We start from the raw sequence: 23,511 nt of genomic DNA, 5'->3' as shown, positions 1-23,511 counted from the left end.
AAAATATTGCTTCGTATCTGGTAATTTTAAACATAGATACCTCTTGACAGGCTGGTTTTATTCATTGCGTTGAATTTTAAGTGAAACAGCGCCATTTATGCAAATGCTCAACCGCCACATAGACGACGCCATGACACCAATATAAGAAAAACACTAAAGGGAGGATGGTGGGGGAGTGTTTGCTTTGAAAAGAGGGCATTTAAACGTCACTATGTCCAAACTTGACAACATATTTAAATGAGTTATTTAAATATGCAAACTGGATTTTCACGATATTTCCAATTTAGGCTTGATCAAGAATTACTCCGATTATTTAAGGAATCAAAATGGACTAGATATGATAAGTTTTTAAATGATCTGGTGATTGGAACATCGAGAAATTCACGTATGACCTTTTCACTTTTTATTAAAGGCTTGATCATCGCAACGTAGTTAAATGTTACACGGAATTTATTTATTTTTTCATTCAATTATATGTGACTGTCCAGAAATCATTGCGTGATTCCAAGATGAGCTTTTGTAACGATTATACATATTTCATGAAGAATTTGAAACACGCACTGAAGGTGTCATCTTAAACTGTAATACAGGTTATCTGTCTTATAACATTTAACGTACCTCTAAACAGAGACGTACATATGTGATATATACGTCTCTGCTCTAAAGAAAAACACTAGCGAATAAATAGCCTGTTTCCTCAATAAAAGAAGAAAGATCAGACTTGTGTAGTGTATATTATTTGGGGGTTTTTCTAGTGTTAGAGTAGGGTTGCAGAATTTGATAATATGGAGATATTTGATATTTTGCGATTTTAGCATAATTATTCATTAATGTGTATCTGAAACTCATCCTTAATATATTGACCACACAAATGTCGTATTTGCTTTTCTTGGCACATGTTTTCTATTCCACACAAATACAAACACAAAATATTTCAATATTTGGAGAAATCTATACATGTAATAAAGCTTCTAAATTTTTACTTAATCATGCGTAACATAATGGTAGCACAGTGGTAAGCTCTGCTACTGATGACCGGCTTGTTCACCTACTTCTAGCCCCTGGACTTGGAAGACCATAGAGTGCTCTTTGTCTGGTCTCCACCCTTTGACCTGACTTGGATGGCCCTAACATGAGACGAATCTCCCACCAGCATAGCTCTCAATGTCGTACAGACCCCCCCCCCCCCCCAACACCCACACAACACACCAACCAACGGCAAGGTTACACTCTTTAGAGAGATAATTGCCAAATGTTACATTTAATTAAAATGGCATTACAGATGTAATTCATAATCAACCATCTTTGTATCTTTTTCAGTTGATTTTATTGTATTTATGTTGTAAAAACTATTCTCAAAAACGAATTAATATTTGTTAAAATGTTGTAGCATGAACGGGTTAAACGTGTTCGTTGTCACAAGCGTTAGTATTAGTAGACTGCAACCATTAGTTACGTCCCTTGGTCTATTTCGGAACTTTTCGGACTTTTTCATAATGCACAAATTCGGCGCCATTTGAACATGTGAGAGGGGCAGTTTGAAAGAGATTTTCTATTCTTTTTTAAGGAAAAAACAAGGAAACAAGAACATTACTTGAACTGGTGGATATACTTTGTAAATTTGGTAATACATTTATGATAGAGCAGTGTTTTTCTGTAACGTAGCCTATCTCTTATGTTAGATAAATATTGGCAGTAGAACCGTTTGCACCTTAACGCATCCTGAGCTTTCAAACCAACGAGTAAAAAAAAAAAATCCTTAAATAAGATGTAGTCGCGCGCAGTTTTATAATTAAACCCCATTGAAAAATACTACACGCAACGACACTTCCACTGCCTGAGAAATTTAAGATAGAAGCTACAAATATTGTAAACATAAACATTCAAATATGCGTTGTCTGGCTGTTTGTAAATCATACCGACAGTTTCTGTTGTCGTTGATGACAATAAAGGCTTGATCATCAATGAAAATAGTGGTAAGGAGGCCTACATTTAAAAAAAAGGATGTGGGGAAGACGAACTAGAGCGGTGTTAGAGGTGATATCCAATATATATATATATATAAACATTTCTACAGTATGTTGTCATTACAATTTTGAAAATTAGAACAAAATTGACCTTCATGCATGACAAGGAAAAAGATCTGTGATTTAGATCTGAATTGTATGTTCATGTCTTGGATGCCAGTGTCCAAATTAGGGTTGAAATGTATGTATCAGTCACTGAGATGTTGAAGCACGTTTAGCATTTCAGGTATAAGCATATATATATATCACATGCATGTCACTGTGGTAATATGCAACACAGGGCTGAGAAACAAAGTTTTCTATTCTTGAAAAAAGTGAGAATTTATCTGCATCTGGTTTACAAAGTCAATCAATTCTCAGTGAAAGTGTAGAGCTGTTCAAACAAGAAGTATCCAAACAGCCCCACCATCTGACCCTCTCCCTACCTACCATTACATTATTACTGTGAATTCTGTTTATGTGTGGCAATGAGAGAGACTTCCTTGCCATGTACCATTTAAAAGAAATGTCCAAAAGTGTTGTTTTTAACTCAACTAACAAATATGTATTTGCAATTTTCTTTAACTGCTAGGTTGTCTAACCTAAAGTGTTGTTATTTTTTATGCCTTTGAGCTGAAATTTTGCAGGAATGTTCAGGGCTTTATTTTCTCTTTACTTACTAATCTATTCCTAACAGTTTTGATCATTTGTAACTGTCCCTACTTGAAATACTGCTGGTATGTCATAAGGCTTTTATGGTCAGATGATCATTAAGCCTATGGGTCTCTTGTTGGAACATTTATGGCAATATTACAATGCTTATATGTGTTGAAGTTATGTTATCACCATGAAAACAATGGAATCTCTAGCTCTCTGAGTCATATTACATGTGTATCATAACAAACAATGTATAAGTGGTGTTATTAAACTGATAATGGGGGTAATTACATGATATCAGATAATTTGACATGGACCCCAAATGACAGTTTTTGAGTTATATAAACTGTGTCAAACAGGTGGCATAACCTATGGATTAAAGGGAATGTAAAATCAGCGCTCAAGTAGACTTGATGTACAGGAATAGTACAGGAGGGGACCAAAGGGGGACCTGGCCATTCAATACTAAAATTGCCATCCCACATTTTTTGTCTTTTTCAGTTTGTTTGATTTTCATTTGATTTCTTATTTTTGTCTTTAAAAATTGCTGAAAATGACCCATAAGTCTCATCTCTCCGTAATTGGGTCTGAAGGGAGTCTATCCCAAAAGTTTCAGAATTAACTATATTCACAAAATATCAGAAGATTACATCTGACATCAGCTGGTTAAAAAAATGTTTTGATAAGCTATTAATATTATTTTTACTTCTTCAGAGATAACATGGAGCTGAATGAGTCGACGCTGCAGTCTCTGGCTGGCTATTTACAGCAGACCCTGTCACCAGATCAAACAGTGCGGAGACAAGGTAGAGAAGTGTATATTTAATCTATTTAAATGGTTTTACACCCACTAGTACAACCTGTAAGGAAATGACAGAGAACTTCAGAAGTGTACTTAGACATCAAATAAATGTATAGAAGACAATATGATTGATCAATGATTACAATTTCCTGTAGCCTTTAGATATAAAAATCCTTGCCTCTGTTTTACAGTCCAGATTAACAGGAGTTTATTGATTTGAAATGAAAAAAACAATAAAAACACTTTTCATCAAGTAACTCAGAAAAATTAAATTTTGACAGGTTTTAGAGTGAAAATGTGAGACAAAAGCTAATAGAGCCAAATATATGTTGAGCTATTTTCAGTTTATGAGGTAATGTTGTTGTCTATATTACAACATCCAAAATAACTTCTGACACAACCAGTGAAAAAGGCTCCAGGGCATACTACATTGTGATAAAATTAGAACATGGATAGGTTGTGGCCATAGACTAAATTTTACAATGGAGAAATTCCGGTAGTGTGTATATGTATACAGTCTATTTTTCAAATTGGAGATATTCCTGTAGTAGATAGTACAGGCATCTATTTTACAGCGGAGAAATTCCTGTAGTAGATATAGATACAGCAATTCCACCTCTATTTTACAGCGGAGAAATTCCTGTAGTAGATATAGATACAGCAATTCCACCTCTATTTTACTGCAGAGAAATTCCTGTAGTAGCTATAGATACAGCAATTCCACCTCTATTTTTCAATGGAGAAATTCTTGTAGTATATATAGATACAGCAATTCCACTTCTATTTTACAGCGGTGAAATTCCTGTAGTAGATATAGATACAGCAATTCCACCTCTATTTTACTGCAGAGAAATTCCTGTAGTAGCTATAGATACAGCAATTCCACCTCTATTTTTCAACGGAGAAATTCTTGTAGTATATATAGATACAGCAATTCCACTTCTATTTTACAGCGGTGAAATTCCTGTAGTAGATATAGATACAGCAATTCCACCTCTATTTTCCACCTCTATTTTTCAACGGAGAAATTCTTGTAGTATATATAGATACAGCAATTCCACTTCTATTTTACAGCGGTGAAATTCCTGTAGTAGATATAGATACAGCAATTTCACCTCTATTTTACAGCGGAGAAATTCCTGTAGTAGATATAGATACAGCAATTCCACCTCTATTTTACAGCGGAGAAATTCCTGGAATCTGTGGAGATTCAGCAGCACTACCCACTGTTACTGCTACACTTGTTGGACAAAGACAATGTTGAGTCTCATATTAGGGTCAGCTCAGCTGTGACCTTCAAAAATTATACTCGCAGAAACTGGCGTGTGGTGAGTAGGGACAGGTAGTTCTGTTAAATGGAATTTATATATTTTTATGTACGGATAGATTGTACATCTGTTGTTTTCTTGTTTCTGAGTTTGTGAAAAGTTATTCAGTTACATGGAAGCTTCAATTCCCTGGGGTATGTTTCTCAAATATCATATTTCTCGGATTCTGCTAGAAACCCTTCTTTTGTTAAAAGTTGAAGATATGAGTTTATAAAACAGAAATTGTGCAAACTGTAAGTAGTGAATGGTATGACACAGTTAATAATGATAGGTTTTTCTTTTGCAGGATGATGGCACAGATAAAATACATGCTCAAGATAGAACAACTATTAAGCAACAGATTGTTGGTCTGATGCTGAAAAGTCCAGAACAAATACAGAAACAGGTATTAAACATGGAAGTAGTTTGAGCATGTGTCTGGAGAACAGGTGGGTGATAGTCACAGGTCAGGTGGGTGATAGTCACAGGTCAGAGGGATGATAGTCACATGTCAGGTGAGTCATAGTCACAGGTCAGGTGGGTGTTAGTCACAGGTCAGGTGGGTGTTAGTCAGAGGTCAGGGGGATGATATTCACAGGTCAGGAGGGTGATAGTCACAGGTCAGGGGGTGATAGTCACATAACAGGTGGGTGATAGTCACATGTCAGGTGGGTGTTAGTCACAGGTCAGGTGGGTGATAGTCACAGGTCAGGTGGGTGTTAGTCAGAGGTCAGGGGGATGATAGTCACAGGTCAGGTGGATGTTCGTCACATGTCAGGTGGGTGTTAGTCACAGGTTAGGGGGTGATAGTCACATAACAGGTGGGTGATAGTCACAGGTCAGGTGGGTGTTAGTCACAGGTCAGGTGGGTGATAGTCACATAACAGATGGGTGATAGTCACATAACAGGTGGATGTTGGTCACAGGTCATGTGGGTGATTGTCACAGGTCAGGTGGGTGTTAGTCACAGGTCAGGTGGGTGTTAGTCACAGGTCAGGTATGTGTTAGTCACAGGTCAGGTGGGTGATAGTCACATAACAGGTGGGTGATAGTCACAGGTCAGGTGGGTGATAGTCACAGGTCAGGTGGGTGATAGTCACAGGTCAGGGGGATGATAGTCACAGGTCAGGTGGGTGATAGTCACAGGTCAGGTGGGTGTTAGTCACATAACAGGTGGGTGATAGTCACAGGTCAGGTGGGTGTTAGTCACAGGTCAGGTGGATGATAGTCACAGGTCAGGTGGGTGTTAGTCACAGGTCAGGTGAGTGATAGTCACAGGTCAGGTGGGTGATAGTCACAGGTCAGGTGGGTGATAGTCACAGGTCAGGTGGGTGATAGTCACAGAACAAGTGGTTGATATTTATGTTTCTGTTTAACAGTTAAGTGATGCGATTAGCATTATTGGTCGAGAGGACTTCCCAGCTAAATGGCCGGACCTAATTACTGAAATGGTGACCAAGTTTCAAACGGGCGACTTCCATGTCATCAATGGAATTCTGCGAACTGCACATTCTCTCTTTAAAAGGTAGAGTCTTAGATGTTCCTTTTTAACCTCAGATCATTAGCTGTTGCTATGAAATACCTAGGTATTCTATAAAAAAATCTTTGTCTTTAAACATGAAATTTCGATTTGCATACTGTTCAGTGTGGTAGCCATTAGCTACATTACGAAGACCTCACTTCAAAACAACTCTGGTCAATGATTGAACAAGATTCCTTCAAAATAGATTCATTCATGAAAGTATCCTTTTTGTACTTGTTACAGTTTTTTGTGTATCACTACTACTTCTTACTAACTATATCACAAGCAGATATGAGAAAAATGAAGTGATGCTGAATTTGTTTTCCCTAATTTACAGTGCTATAACAATCAGAGGAACTGTTAACATTGGTTATGTTTTTTTCTTTAGCATGGTTCCACGATCTAATTTGATATTGTTACAATGGCTTTGACCACTTTGTTATGCTATGTTTAGCTGTGTTACGACTACACACATCATAAGGGCTAACCAGGGTTAGCAGCTGACCCTCAAGTTAGTAACATCAACATGTATGTGTTATGTCTTAAATTGCACTCTAGTTTTTAACCTATAGGTATGATCAGGAGTTCGTAACATAGACACATGTTATTTTCTCTGCCTGTCTCTCTGTTAACAATTTTTTTTATCAGTATTTTTCTAAATGTACCAAATGGAAATTTCTGAAATTTCATATGTAAGTTCCCCTTGGTCCCTTGTGCCATTTTTATTTAAGGGTTGATAAGGAAAACAAAATAGCTGATAGGTGGCCATCTTGGATTTTGAAAAACAAAATGTTGTTATTGTTATTTCTTGAGAAGTGTTTGTCTCTCTCCAGTCAGTAGTATTGACACATGTGTTTTATCCTATGTTGTACTCTTGTTTTTTGACCTGTAGGTATCGTCATGAGTTCAAATCACAACAACTCTGGACAGAAATCAAGTTTGTGTTGGAAAATTTTGCTCAGCCTTTCACCGAACTTTTCAATGTAAGTATGATTGAAGTGTGGACATAGAGCACAAGATAATTAATATCATTCCCAGTTCTGCTTAATAGCAGAAATTTTTTGGAGAGGTCAGAAAGTTATTATTGTTAAGTGATTAGACATTTTGTTGGATATGCTCTGAAGTTGGTGTATGTAGTTTTGGTATTTTGTTCAATTTTCTCATTGCAGGCCACAATGGAATTGGCGAAGACTCACGCCAACGACCCTAATGCTCTCAAAGTCATCTTCAGCTCCATAGTGTTAATTTGTAAAATATTCTACAGTCTCAACTTCCAGGTAAGGGACAGCTCCATAGTGTTAATTTGTAAAATATTCTACAGTCTCAACTTCCAGGTAAGGGACAGCTCCATAGTGTTAATTTGTAAAATATTCTACAGTCTCAACTTCCAGGTAAGGGACAGCTCTGTAGTGTTATTGTGTGTAATATTCTGTAGTCTTTGAAGAAATCACTGTTGTATAGTGTAGGCTTTAAAAGATAATTGGGGTCTAGAGGCAGGAATAGCTACTGTTGAATGGTGTTAGCCTTAAGATATATTTCAGGTCTAGAGGCAGGAATAAAGCTGTTTTACCTTTTAATTTGTAATTACAGGACTTACCAGAACACTTCGAGGACAATATGGCTATTTGGATGACCCACTTCTTGACCTTGTTGAGTGCAGACAACAAACTTCTACAAACAGAGGTAATTCTAAATATCTGCATTGACTTGAACGTTGGCCAGGCAGTACTAATGTACAGGTAGACAGGAACATTGGTCAGACAGTTCTATTGTACAGGTAGACAGGAACATTGGTCAGATAGTTCTATTGTACAGATAGACAGGAACATTGGTCAGATAGTTCTATTGTACAGGTAGACACGAACTGTACAGGTAGACAGGAACATTGGTCAGACAATTCTATTGTACAGGTAGACAGGAACATTGGTCAGACAGTACTATTGTGCAGGTAGATAGGAACATTGGCCAGATAGTTCTATTGTACAGGTAGACAGGAACATTGGTCAGACAGTTCTATTGTACAGGTAGATACGAACATTGGCTAGACAGTTCTGTTGTACAGGTAGACAGAAACATTGGTCAGACAGTTACCTTGTACATGTAGACAGGAACATCGGTCAGACCGTTCTATTGTACAGGTAGATACGAACATTGGCTAGACAGTTCTGTTGTACAGGTAGACAGGAACATTGGTCAGACAGTTACATTGTACAGGTAGATACGAACATTGGCCAGATAGTTCTATTGTACAGGTAGACAGGAACATTGGCCAGACAGTTCTATTGTACAGGTAGACAGGAACATTGGTCAGACAGTTCTATTGTACAGGTAGATACGAACATTGGCTAGACAGTTCTGTTGTACAGGTAGATAGGAACATTGGTCAGACAGTTACATTGTACAGGTAGATACGAACATTGGCTAGACAGTTCTGTTGTACAGGTAGACAGGAACATTGGTCAGACAGTTACATTGTACAGGTAGATACGAACATTGGCTAGACAGTTCTGTTGTACAGGTAGACAGGAACATTGGCCAGACAGTTACATTGTACAGGTAGACAGGAACATTGGTCAGACAGTTACATTGTACAGGTAGATAGGAACATTGGTCAGACAGTTCTATTGTACAGGTAGACAGGAACATTGGTCAGACAGTTACATTGTACAGGTAGACAGGAACATTGGTCAGACAGTTACATTGTACAGGTAGACAGGAACATTGGTCAGACAGTTACATTGTACAGGTAGACAGGAACATTGGTCAGACAGTTACATTGTACAGGTAGACAGGAACATTGGTCAGACAGTTACATTGTACAGGTAGACAGGAACGTTGGCCAAACAGTTCTATTGTACAGGTAGACAGGAACATTGGTCAGACAGTTACATTGTACAGGTAGACAGGAACATTGGTCAGACAGTTACATTGTACAGGTAGACAGGAACGTTGGCCAAACAGTTCTATTGTACAGGTAGACAGGAACATTGGTCAGACAGTTCTGTTGTACAGGTAGATACGAACATTGGTCAGACAGTTCTATTGTACAGGTAGACACGAACTGTAGAACATTGACCAGACAGTTACATTGTACAGGTAGACATGAACTGTACATGTAGACAGTAACATTGGTCAGACAGTTCTGTTGTACAAGTAGACAGGAACATTGGTCAGACAGTTCTATTGTACAGGTAGACAGGAACATTGGTCAGACAGTTACATTGTACAGGTAGACAGGAACATTGGCCAGATAGTTCTATTGTACAGGTAGATACGAACATTGGTCAGACAGTTCTATTGTACAGGTAGACAGGAACATTGGCCAGACAGTTACATTGTACAGGTAGACACGAACTGTACAGGTAGACAGGAACATTGGTCAGACAATTCTATTGTACAGGTAGACAGGAACATTGGTCAGACAGTTCTATTGTACAGGTAGATACGAACATTGGCTAGACAGTTCTGTTGTACAGGTAGACAGAAACATTGGTCAGACAGTTACCTTGTACATGTAGACAGGAACATCGGTCAGACCGTTCTATTGTACAGGTAGACAGGAATGTTGGCCAAACAGTTCTATTGTACAGGTAGACAGGAACATTGGTCAGACAGTTCTATTGTACAGGTAGATACGAACATTGGCTAGACAGTTCTGTTGTACAGGTAGATAGGAACATTGGTCAGACAGTTACATTGTACAGGTAGATACGAACATTGGCTAGACAGTTCTGTTGTACAGGTAGACAGGAACATTGGCCAGACAGTTACATTGTACAGGTAGACAGGAACTGTACATGTAGACAGTAACATTGGTCAGACAGTTCTGTTGTACAAGTAGACAGGAACTTTGGCCAGACAGTTCTATTGTACAGGTAGACAGGAACATTGGTCAGACAGTTACCTTGTACAGGTAGACAGGAACATTGGTCAGACAGTTACATTGTACAGGTAGACAGGAACATTGGTCAGACAGTTACATTGTACAGGTAGACAGGAACATTGGTCAGACAGTTACATTGTACAGGTAGACAGGAACATTGATCAGACAGTTACATTGTACAGGTAGACAGGAACATTGGTCAGACAGTTACATTGTACAGGTAGACAGGAACGTTGGCCAAACAGTTCTATTGTACAGGTAGACAGGAACATTGGTCAGACAGTTCTGTTATACAGGTAGATACAAACATTGGTCAGACAGTTCTATTGTACAGGTAGACACGAACTGTAGAACATTGACCAGACAGTTACATTGTACAGGTAGACATGAACTGTACATGTAGACAGTAACATTGGTCAGACAGTTCTGTTGTACAAGTAGACAGGAACTTTGGCCAGACAGTTCTATTGTACAGGTAGACAGGAACATTGGTCAGACAGTTACCTTGTACAGGTAGACAGGAACATTGGTCAGACAGTTACATTGTACAGGTAGACAGGAACGTTGGCCAAACAGTTCTATTGTACAGGTAGACAGGAACATTGGCCAGACACTTCTGTTGTACAGGTAGACACGAACTGTACAGGTAGACACGAACATTGGCCAGACAGTTCTATTGTACAGGTAGACAGGAACTGTACAGGTAGACACGAACATTGGCCAGACAGTTCTATTGTACAGGTAGACAGGAACATTGGCCAGATAGTTACATTGTACAGGTAGACAGGAACATTGGTCAGACAGTTCTATTGTACAGGTAGACAGGAACATTGGTCAGACAGTTACATTGTACAGGTAGACAGGAACATTGGTCAGACAGTTACATTGTACAGGTAGACAGGAACATTGATCAGACAGTTACATTGTACAGGTAGACAGGAACATTGGTCAGACAGTTACATTGTACAGGTAGACAGGAACGTTGGCCAAACAGTTCTATTGTACAGGTAGACAGGAACATTGGTCAGACAGTTCTGTTGTACAGGTAGATACAAACATTGGTCAGACAGTTCTATTGTACAGGTAGACACGAACTGTAGAACATTGACCAGACAGTTACATTGTACAGGTAGACATGAACTGTACATGTAGACAGTAACATTGGTCAGACAGTTCTGTTGTACAAGTAGACAGGAACTTTGGCCAGACAGTTCTATTGTACAGGTAGACAGGAACATTGGTCAGACAGTTACCTTGTACAGGTAGACAGGAACATTGGTCAGACAGTTACATTGTACAGGTAGACAGGAACGTTGGCCAAACAGTTCTATTGTACAGGTAGACAGGAACATTGGTCAGATAGTTCTATTGTACAGGTAGACACGAACTGTACAGGTAGACACGAACATTGGCCAGACAGTTCTATTGTACAGGTAGACAGGAACTGTACAGGTAGACACGAACATTGGCCAGACAGTTCTATTGTACAGGTAGACAGGAACATTGGCCAGATAGTTCTATTGTACAGGTAGACACGAACTGTACAGGTAGACAGGAACATTGGCCAGACAGTTACATTGTACAGGTAGACAGGAACATTGGTCAGATAGTTCTGTTGTACAGGTAGACAGGAACATTGGTCAGATAGTTCTGTTGTACAGGTAGACAGGAACATTGGTCAGATAGTTCTGTTGTACAGGTAGACAGGAACATTGGTCAGACAGTTCTATTGTACAGGTAGACAGGAATGTTGGCCAGATAGTTCTATTGTACAGGTAGTTAGCAACATTGGTCAGACAGTTCTATTGTACAGGTAGATACGAATATTGGCCAGATAGTTCTATTGTACAGGTAGACAGGAACATTGGTCAGACAGTTCTATTTTACAGGTAGCTACGAACATTGGCTAGACAGTTCTATTGTACAGGTAGATACGAATATTGGCCAGATAGTTCTATTGTACAGGTAGATACGAATATTGGCCAGATAGTTCTATTGTACAGGTAGATACCAATATTGGCCAGACAGTTACATTGTACAGGTAGACACAAACTGTACAGGTAGATACGAACATTGACCAGACAGTTCTATTGTACAGGTAGATACGAACATTGGTCAGGCAGTTATATTGTACAGGTAGATACAAACTGTACAGGTAGATACGAACATTGGTCAGACAGTACTATGGTACAGGTAGATACGAACATTGGTTAGACAGTTACATTGTGCAAGTAGATACAAACATTGGTCAAACAGTTACATTGTACAGGTAGATACAAACATTGGCCAGACACTTACATTGTACAGGCAGACATGAACTGTAGAACATTGACCAGACAGTTACATTGTACAGGTAGACATGAACTGTACAGGTAGACAGTAACATTGGTCAGACAGTTACATTGTACAGGTAGATACAAGCATTGGCCAGACACTTGCATTGTACAGGCAGACACGAACTGTAGAACATTGACCAGACAGTTACATTGTACAGGTAGACAGAAACATTTGCTAGACATTTTAATGTACAGGTAGACAGGAACGTTGGCCTGATAGTTCTATTGTACAGGTAGACATGAGCAATGTCTATTGTTGAGGCTGTATATTGAGTTGTTGCAACTTTTTTTTTGGCAGGATGAGGAAGAGGCAGGTCTTCTAGAACAGGTTAAATCACAGATATGTGATAATGTTGCCCTCTATGCCCAGAAGTATGATGAAGAATTCTCACAACAGCTGCCACAGTTTGTCACAGCCATCTGGAATCTCCTAGTCACTACAGGGCAACAAGTCAAATATGATCTGGTAAAGACAAAACATAGAACTGTTTTATTGTATTGTCACAGAGGTGGTGTACAGTAACTACTTAATGGGAAATTCCACACAAGTTAGGATTTCAAGGATGCTTTTGAAGAAAAATGCCCAAAATTATCTACTTATTTTCTTATGGAAATTGAACACCTCGGTTTACCATTTGAACAAACATATGATGTTTAATTTGTGGAAATTTGTGATAGATCTAGCTAGATCAATTAACAAACATTCAAGCGTCCCTGATTGCATCAAAACAGGTCTACATTATAAGACAAAGTGAATGAAATATTTGTGTAAATTATAATATCAACAGAAAACAAGGCTAATGAAGTAGTAAAATTGTAACCCCAGCAGAAATTTCAGTAAACAAATACACACTTGTGAATTTACGCAATTCTCCTCATAAAGTCTTTTATCCAGTGACCTTTCATTTCTGGATTTCCAGAAGTGCTATATTGAGACAGTTTGGCTTGGGGTATTCCCACCAATTTCATCTGTCCAAACTGGCCACAGGAGAGATATTTTGATGCTGACAATAGTTTTAAAAGTTATTAGAATGATTTCTTAAAAGTTACAGAATAGCCAAAAATTTTGTAACTTGGGCAGGATATCCCCAGAATTTATGTTTGTATCTTTAGTAGAATCTTTTTGGTTTTCTTGAAAGTACCAGAACTACAGTTTTCAATATAATATTGGTCTATAGCTAAGCCAAAGGGTCTATAAAACCGGTAAAAAGTAAGATTTAAGTGTTTATAAATAGGTATAGAAATGTCATCAACATTGAGAACTTGTGCTTAGCACAGATTCTTGTTTAGAATTCTTTCATAAAAAAAATTGTATTTGATCAGAATAAACAAAACTTGGCAAAACTAAACATGTGAAAGGACATAAAACATGGAAATATGTTTTTTAATTAATGTTGTTTTTATTAACAGTTAGTCAGCAATGCCATCCAGTTTTTAGCCTCTGTTGCCGAGCGACCGTCATACAAAAGTCTGTTTGAGGATCCATCGACCTTGTCAAGCATCTGTGAGAAAGTGATTGTTCCTAACATGCAATTTAGGGGTAAGTTTACACATTATTTGAACAAAACAAAATCAAAATATGAAAGAATATTGCAGTGAATGTTGGTATCCCTTTAAAAGAGAGTATTAGCAATATTGAGTGTTCTTTATTGAACAAACTAATGTGATTTTAATAATTTGTTTGTTGGAATTTCTTAGATGCTGACGAGGAATTGTTTGAAGATAACCCTGATGAATATATAAGGAGAGACATCGAAGGTTCTGGTGAGTAGAAAAACCAATGATGGATACAACCAACAGCAGATGTCCGTAAATAGATAAGTAAGGTACAGGAATGACCTGGTTAAAGAGACCATCTGAATATGCCACAGCAGGCCAGTACTAAACAGTGATGAGGGGGCTCAACAAAGTGTAACTGAATTTATTACAATACATTGTTATCATCATGAGTTATTCTTTTTTTTCTGTTATCTGTTTAACATCTCATCACACTACCTTAGTTTACACAGAATCACAATACAGCAGTAAAAATTCAACAATTCTTTCCGTTCTCGTACACTACGTTTGTCGATGCAAGTACACTCAACACTGGTCATTTGTCTGATGTTGGTGACTGCATAGTCATTGAAATGTCACACTCCAGTCTTCTACTGGTTGTTTTGATATGTCTGCCAAAGTTTGAGAAATGACGGTGATGTATATATATCATATAAGGATTTTTGAAATTTTTATTTTTGAGAACCTTGGCGAGCAGATATAAAATTTCCGAGTCAAATTTCATAAAATCTGACATGAATTGAAAACTCCTCTAAGAAACATTTTATCACATAGCTCAGAAAGTAGCATTTTTTAAAGGTTTTGTACGTCAAAATATTAGTGACAAAATCAAATGGAGGCAACCATTTTGTTGTGTTATTATAGATTAATGACAGAATGTCATTGTCCATATGACATCGTGATCAATTTCTGAGTGGCACAGCCAATGGAAAACGCTCTAGGGTATATTACACAAGTAAGATATACAAAAAATATATGATATATAAAATAAAATACATGAATGAAATCACTGGATAACAGGTGGAGTATATGATATGTAAGAGATTAGAAAATTGCCTGACAAGCATTGTGTTACTTAAACAAATAAACATGTCTTTTGTGTGACTTATTTGTGTAAAGGCTACATTCAGTAAATGATAGTTGACGCTTGTAGTACTGTGTCCAAATACTTCTAAAGAATAATGCACTACTTATCTACATACAAGTCATGTACTGATGGTACACTGTTGTGTAGAACTTCATGTACTGATGGTACACTGTTGTGTAGAACTTCATGTACTGATGGTACACTGTTGTGTAGAACTTCATGTACTGATGGTACACTGTTGTGTAGAACTTAATGTACTGAAGGTACACTGTTGTGTAGAACTTAATGTACTGAAGGTACACTGTTGTGTAGAACTTAATGTACTGAAGGTACACTGTTGTGTAGAACTTAATGTACTGAAGGTACACTGTTGTGTAGAACTTAATGTACTGAAGGTACACTGTTGTGTAGAACTTAATGTACTGAAGGTACACTGTTGTTAGTACTGAAGGTACACTGTTGTGTAAACTTAAAGGTACACTGTTGTGTAGAACTTAATGTACTGAAGGTACACTGTTGTGTAGAACTTAATGTACTGAAGGTACACTGTTGTGTAGAACTTAATGTACTGAAGGTACACTGTTGTGTAGAACTTAATGTACTGAAGGTACACTGTTGTGTAGAACTTAATGTACTGAAGGTACACTGTTGTGTAGAACTTAATGTACTGAAGGTACACTGTTGTGTAGAACTTAATGTACTGAAGGTACACTGTTGTGTAGAACTTAATGTACTGATGGTACACTGTTGTGTAGAACTTAATGTACTGATGGTACACTGTTGTGTAGAACTTAATGTACTGAAGGTACACTGTTGTGTAGAACTTAATGTACTGAAGGTACACTGTTGTGTAGAACTGTACTTACACTGTTGTGTAGAACTTAATGTACTGAAGGTACACTGTTGTGTAGAACTTAATGTACTGAAGGTACACTGTTGTGTAGAACTTAATGTACTGAAGGTACACTGTTGTGTAGAACTTAATGTACTGATGGTACACTGTTGTGTAATCAATCTTATTAAGTACCTAACACTTGTTTTATGTTATTAGATGTGGACACGAGGCGACGGTCGGCTTGTGATTTAGTTCAGGCACTCAGTAAATCCTTCGAGGGAATAGTAATTCAGAACTTCTCTCAGTACATACAAGCCCTTCTCACGGTGAGTGTTATACTCAGGGTAATCCTGATATATGGAGTAATGCAGAGTTGGAAAGCTGCGATTTTGCATCTAAAATGTAGATAATTGAATAGTATCATTTTAACACAGAATAGAAATATTTAACAAGTGTTATTTTTGAAGGTATGTTTTTTATACTGATCAACAAAAACAAATATTCATCAAATATATTGGTTGGTAACGCTTTCGGACAAGCCGACCATCTGAATGGGGCTATGTCAGGCCGTGTATACTTCTGAGATCGGCAGTCAATGTGCAGATTTATAAGTTCAACAAAAGCTGCATATGGTATAAAAGTATAACTTAAGTGAAATATTTTTGCTCTGTAAAGCTTTTTTTTTCTGTATTCATTTGGACATGTACAGTGTAAATGCTGAAAGCGAATAGAATTAGTAATGTAATGTACAGAACGGCATCAGTTCAATTATATCCGAGTTCTGACAGGTCAACTTGGTTCACTTTTACAAACCCAACACTCCCTAATCCAGCCAATTATTCATGTCCCATGCATGGATGGTTTGGAGAAATTCCACTGTATTTGGTATTGAGGAAAGGAACATCTCTCAGTATATACAAGCTCATCTCAGTGTTATACTTTGGGTAATCCAGACATATGTAAGGAAGTTAACAAAGACACTAATTATCCTCTTTTAATGAAAGTCTGAGCTGAAATAGAGATGTTTTGTATGTTGTATGTATATAGGTGTGTATGTAACACTGATCCTTGTCAGCATTCTAGTGGTTTCATTCCTTGAGTGATTTTGATCTGAATTCCCAAACTTATGAAGGACCATTACTTTTCTTTGCAAGACAGAATTTTAATGTTGGATCAAGGTCACCACTGCTGTTTTAATGAAATCCTTTTTAGTGCTATATAGGTTTCACTTCTTTAAGGATTTCATCAAACTTTACACACTTACAAGGACCATTTGTATCTCAGACTAATCGGAGACCCCAAGGTCACTGCTACTATTTTTAGCAAAACATTGTTGGCACTGTAGCTGTTTCATTTCTTGCGGGATTTCAATTAGGCGTTTATGAATGATTGTAATATTTGGGACAAGTTTTGAATTTTCTGGTTGTAAGGTCAAGGTCATTCTAGAGAGATTTCAATCTTCACATTGATATAAAGGTTTATCACAGAAGAGAGTGAGTTGTAGAGTTGTGAGGTCAAGGTCACTAATACTATCTTCAGCAAAGCCTTGTCAGTACACTCATGGTTTCACTTCTTTGAGATTATGATCACACCTCAGACAATTGGCCATCTCCTTAATTGTTCAGCAAAATGGTACTGTAAGGGGACTTTTGTTGAATTTGATGCCTTGTTTCCATGGCAACGGGGCATTCATGTTTGATGTCTTATGGATGGAAAAAGAAGTAAAGATAACAGAGATATCCCATAATATATGTATATGGAATCTATATACACATATGTATATATATTTTTCTTTATGAAGGAGTATTCTAAAAACCCCACAGGCAACTGGAAATCTAAAGACGTAGCATTATATCTGGTTACCTCTCTGGCAGCCAAAGCCCAGACACAGAAGGTACAGTATCTTTCCTACCTAGTCATTCACAATCGCTTACTTTTAAAATTTAGAGTCGTTTGTAGCCGTCATGATTATACCAATATCAAACACAGATAGAGCTGAAGATTATCATAAATAAAGAAGTGAAAAATACTAGCAAAATTAGTTACATTAATGTAATTGATAGTGAAAAATAACAGGATATTTAGTAAATAAACAAAACAATATATTCTGATCTCAGTCAGCAACTTTGTTTAGTGTTAAGTACTTTCTGTTTGTAGCATGGTATAACCCAGACAAGCAGTTTAGTGAACATCACCGACTTTTTCCAGTCCCACATAGCACCAGATCTACAATCCAGTGATAGTAAGTATCACCAAGATCAGTAACACAGAACAGTTGTTTATGATATAATGTATAATTGATGAAGGGAGATGATATTATAGTTTTATTTAGTCTTCTTCTTCATGATATTTTTCAGTATCATCTTGTTCAGGAGAAAATTCCTGGTTTAGGTTTGGACAAATAATGCATAAAGAAGTTGATGTAAAATGATATTTGTTCTACTTACAGTAAATATCAGTCCCACTGACATTATATGTGTTTGTTCTACTTACAGTAAATATCAGTCCCACTGACATTATATGTGTTTGTTCTACTTACAGTAAATATCAGTCCCACTGACATTATATGTGTTTGTTCTACTTACAGTAAATATCAGTCCCACTGACATTATATGTGTTTGTTCTACTTACAGTAAATATCAGTCCCACTGACATTATATGTGTTTGTTCTACTTAACAGTAAATATCAGTCCCACTGACATTATATGTGTTTGTTCTACTTTTCAGTAAATGTGAGTCCCACTGACATTATATGTGTTTGTTCTACTTTTCAGTAAATGTGAGTCCCACTGACATTATATGTGTTTGTTCTACTTTTCAGTAAATGTGAGTCCCACTGACATTATATGTGTTTGTTCTACTTTTCAGTAAATGTGAGTCCCACTGACATTATATGTGTTTGTTCTACTTTTCAGTAAATGTGAGTCCCACTGACATTATATGTGTTTGTTCTACTTTTCAGTAAATGTGAGTCCCACTGACATTATATGTGTTTGTTCTACTTTTCAGTAAATGTGAGTCCCACTGACATTATATGTGTTTGTTCTACTTTTCAGTAAATGTGAGTCCCACTGACATTATATGTGTTTGTTCTACTTTTCAGTAAATGTGAGTCCCACTGACATTATATGTGTTTGTTCTACTTTTCAGTAAATGTGAGTCCCACTGACATTATATGTGTTTGTTCTACTTTTCAGTAAATGTGAGTCCCACTGACATTATATGTGTTTGTTCTACTTTTCAGTAAATGTGAGTCCCACTGACATTATATGTGTTTGTTCTACTTTTCAGTAAATGTGAGTCCCACTGACATTATATGTGTTTGTTCTACTTTTCAGTAAATGTCAGTCCCACTGACATTATATGTGTTTGTTCTACTTTTCAGTAAATGTCAGTCCCATTCTCAAAGCAGATGCTATAAAGTACTTAATGGTGTTTAGAAATCAGGTCAGTACATTGAATCAGAATAGCAATGGTTTGTTACTATAATTTGTACCCAGAAATCAGCCAGGGGCTAACATATAATAGAACCAAAGTCATGTGGTGGGCTTATTACAAGACAATAACCATAGCAGACTAGCGCATTACTGAATCAAAATCATGGGGTGGGCTTATTACAGGACAATAACCATAGCAGACTAGTGCATTACTGAATCAAAGTCATGGGGTGGGCTTATTTCAGGACAATAACCCTAGCAGACTAGCGCATTACTGAATCAAAATCATGGGGTGGGCTTATTACAGGACAATAACCATAGCAGACTAGCGCATTACTGAATCAAAGTCATGGGGTGGGCTTAGTTCAGGACATAACCCTAGCAGACTAGCGCATTACTGAATCAAAGTCATGGGGTGGGCTTATTTCAGGACAATAACCATAGCAGACTAGCGCATTACTGAATCAAAGTCATGGGGTGGGCTTATTACAGGACAATAACCATAGCAGACTAGCGCATTACTGAATCAAAGTCATGGGGTGGGCTTAGTTCAGGACATAACCCTAGCAGACTAGCACATTACTGAATCATGAGTCATGAGATGGAATTATTGAAAGACAAGGATATCGCATTATTGTATAGATTTACTGAACAGCAATATGTACGGGTGGGCTTATTATCAGACATGCGTTATTGCTGGATAAACATTGTAGGCTATCTCTCAAAATTATGCAAAAGAAGAATGCCATTAATTTTTTTTTTGGGAAGGGGAGGGGGGGGGATTGACTTTGTAAACTTAAAATTTACCGAAAGATTTTTACAATAGTTAAATCTGTAAATGAGTATTAACACAATTCAGTATCCATACAAAAAGTAATTTGGACTACAGTGTGATAAATATTGACAATTTTGTAATGACAGACATACAAAAAGTATTATCATTTGGACTACAGTGTGATAAATATTGAAAATTTTGTAATGACAGACATACAAAAAGTCTTATCATTTGGACTACAGTGTGATAAATATTGACAATTTTGTAATGACAGACATACAAAAAGTCTTATCATTTGGACTACAGTGTGATAAATATTGAAAATTTTGTAATGACAGACATACAAAAAGTCTTATCATTTGGACTACAGTGTGATAAATATTGAAAATTTTGTAATGACAGACATACAAAAAGTCATTTGGACTACAGTGTGATAAATATTGAAAATTTTGTAATGACAGACATACAAAAAGCCATTTGGACTACAGTGTGATAAATATTGAAAATTTTGTAATGACAGACATACAAAAAGCCATTTAGACTACAGTGTGATAAATATTGACAATTTTGTAATGACAGACATACAAAAAGTCTTATCATTTGGACTACAGTGTGATAAATATTGACAATTTTGTAATGACAGACATACAAAAAGTCTTATCATTTGGACTACAGTGTGATAAATATTGACAATTTTGTAATGACAGACATACAAAAAGTCTTATCATTTTGATGACACTATGGTATGTTGACATGTTTGTTTCTGTTACAGTTACCTCGGGAATCCTTAATAGCCAGTCTGCCCCACCTGGTGCGATACCTTAAGGCTACCAGCTTGGTGGTACACACATACGCCGCTCATACCATAGAGAGGATCTTCATGGTCCGGATACAGGACACTGGAAAGCCTGCGTGAGTGTTCTGTATACACTGGAATCGTTTTACCAACTGTAATATATCCACCAGATCAAGCTGGGAGGGATGAATATGTCTTTGTTTATCTGTTGCTGTCTAGTAAACACTATTCAATGTATGAATGTTAAATGATGTCCTTGAAATATATCGTAAGAATATTTTGTGAATACTTTTTTGAGAGTGACATATTAATAAATCCTTTACAGAGTGACATATTCTGATATCCAGGGGTTTGCTGGTGATGTAGTGTTAATAAATCCTTTACAGAGTGACGTATTCTGATATCCAGGGGTTTGCTGGTGATGTAGTGTTAATAAATCCTTAACAGAGTGACATATTCTGATATCCAGGTGTTTGCTGGTGATGTAGTGTTAATAAATCCTTTACAGGGTGATGTATTCTGATATCCAGGGGTTTGCTGGTGATGTAGTGTTAATAAATCCTTTACAGGGTGACGTATTCTGATATCCAGGGGTTTGCTGGTGATGTAGTGTTAATAAATCCTTTACAGGGTGACGTATTCTGATATCCAGGGGTTTGCTGGTGATGTAGTGTTAATAAATCCTTTACAGGGTGACATATACTGATATCCAGGGATTTGCTGGTGATGTAGTGTTAATAAATCCTTTACAGGGTGACATATACTGATATCCAGGGATTTGCTGGTGATGTAGTGTTAATAAATCCTTTACAGGGTGACGTATCCTGATATCCAGGGATTTGCTGGTGATATGGTAAATAACTTATTGGAAGCGTTGAACCATCCAGGATCTACAGAAAATGAATATGTAATGAAAGGTAAGGTTAGATCTAGTAATCAACAAAATCCCTATTTATAAAGAAATGACAAAAATAACTTCATTTACAATTCTTTGAAATGCTTCTCAGATGCAACATTAATATTGGTTTGTCTGTCAGTACAATATATATTTATTGAGAATTCTTTTACTTTTATGATAATGTAAGAAATTCAACAGTTATCAAACTTTATATGAAGTTATAATCTTAAGAAAACACTACACTGTAGGTAAAATAATGGTCATTTTGACTTTGATACCTGTTGATAAAATGTTAGTCACTGCGACCTTGACAGCTGAAGATATATTATCTATTTAAAAGTCTGACTTGAGATTAAATGTAAAGATTTTCATTTTATAACTGATAAACAGCATTGTAACATTTAAGTATCTATTAAAAACTTTCTGTTAATTAAAATATTTAACAGTTTGCATAACCATTTTATAAAAAATGTCAAAAAATAAAATGGGAGCAACCCAACACTAATTTATATCATTTTCATTCAGAGTGTGAAAACAATGTCATTGTGCATGCCCCATGCAGAAAAATTTAGAAATCTTAACAAAGTGGCAGATTACAATGTGGTTCTGAAAGGTCACGTGATGAATTCGACCAATCGCTGATCAAAACAGTGACTGGTGAGACAACAGCAAGTGTTGACCAGTGTTCGTTTGAGTTTGATAATCTTTATCATTTTTTCTCATAAATTGCTGTCAGTTTGTGTATAGTCTAATTTAAGTATTACAACACTTTCCCGAAATCAAACACTAAGATTGTAAGGATAAGGCTCAGAAGGTTGATACATTTGGAAAAACTTGATGTCTGGTTTACAGCTATCATGAGGACGATGTCAATGATGCAGGAGAATGTTCTACCATTTATGTCTCAGCTGATGAAAGTGCTCACAGAAAAACTCATACAAGTCAGCAAGGTAACGTTCTCACAGAAAAACTCATACAAGTCAGTAAGGTAACGTTATCACAGAAAAACTCATACAAGTCAGCAAGGTAACGTTATCACAGAAAACTCATACAAGTCAGTAAGGTAAAGTTCTCACAGAAAAACTCATACAAGTCAGCAAGGTAACGTTCTCACAGAAAAACTCATACAAGTCAGCAAGGTAAAGTTCTCACAGAAAAACTCATACAAGTCAGTAAGGTAAAGTTCTCACAGAAAAACTCATACAAGTCAGCAAGGTAACATTCTCACAGAAAACTCATAGAAGTCGGTAAGGTAAAGTTCTCACAGAAAAACTCATACAAGTCAGCAAGGTAAAGTTATCACAGAAAACTCATACAAGTCGGTAAGGTAAAGTTCTCACAGAAAACTCATAGAAGTCGGTAAGGTAAAGTTCTCACAGAAAACTCATACAAGTCAGCAAGGTAAAGTTCTCACAGAAAAACTCATACAAGTCAGCAAGGTAAAGTTCTCACAGAAAAACTCATACAAGTCAGGAAGGTAAAACTCTCACAGAAAAACTCATACAAGTCAGCAAGATAAAGTTCTCACAGAAAACTCATACAAGTCAGTAAGGTAAAGTTCTCACAGAAAACTCATACAAGTCAGCAAGGTAAAGTTCTCACAGAAAAACTCA

At 36.8% G+C, this 23,511-nt stretch overlaps 1 protein-coding gene across 1 annotated transcript in view; it reads left to right on the top strand.

Moving 5' to 3' along the window:
* The first annotated feature begins 1,521 nt into the window (after nt 1–1,521).
* LOC132556807 (exportin-2-like) overlaps nt 1,522–23,511 on the top strand; it is a 34,243-nt gene continuing 12,253 nt past the window's right edge. Inside the window, exons 1-18 of the mRNA XM_060221256.1 lie at nt 1,522–1,624; nt 3,378–3,469; nt 4,648–4,793; nt 5,080–5,178; nt 6,152–6,297; nt 7,187–7,277; nt 7,464–7,571; nt 7,885–7,977; nt 12,812–12,979; nt 13,924–14,053; nt 14,212–14,277; nt 16,209–16,318; nt 17,794–17,886; nt 18,150–18,234; nt 19,378–19,439; nt 20,977–21,116; nt 21,814–21,917; nt 22,751–22,848. Coding sequence (XP_060077239.1) covers nt 3,385–3,469; nt 4,648–4,793; nt 5,080–5,178; nt 6,152–6,297; nt 7,187–7,277; nt 7,464–7,571; nt 7,885–7,977; nt 12,812–12,979; nt 13,924–14,053; nt 14,212–14,277; nt 16,209–16,318; nt 17,794–17,886; nt 18,150–18,234; nt 19,378–19,439; nt 20,977–21,116; nt 21,814–21,917; nt 22,751–22,848 — 1,824 coding nt within the window. The 5' untranslated portion in view covers nt 1,522–1,624; nt 3,378–3,384. The remainder of the gene's footprint in view (nt 1,625–3,377; nt 3,470–4,647; nt 4,794–5,079; nt 5,179–6,151; nt 6,298–7,186; nt 7,278–7,463; nt 7,572–7,884; nt 7,978–12,811; nt 12,980–13,923; nt 14,054–14,211; nt 14,278–16,208; nt 16,319–17,793; nt 17,887–18,149; nt 18,235–19,377; nt 19,440–20,976; nt 21,117–21,813; nt 21,918–22,750; nt 22,849–23,511) is intronic.

Source organism: Ylistrum balloti, unplaced genomic scaffold, assembly GCF_031769215.1.
Source record: "Ylistrum balloti isolate Yb309-2 unplaced genomic scaffold, AGI_CSIRO_Ybal_v1 Utg369652, whole genome shotgun sequence".
In the NCBI taxonomy this organism is placed as follows: Eukaryota; Metazoa; Mollusca; class Bivalvia; order Pectinida; family Pectinidae; genus Ylistrum; species Ylistrum balloti.
The sequence above is the reverse complement of the archived record's forward strand: the minus strand, read 5'-3'. Positions and strand labels throughout refer to the sequence as shown.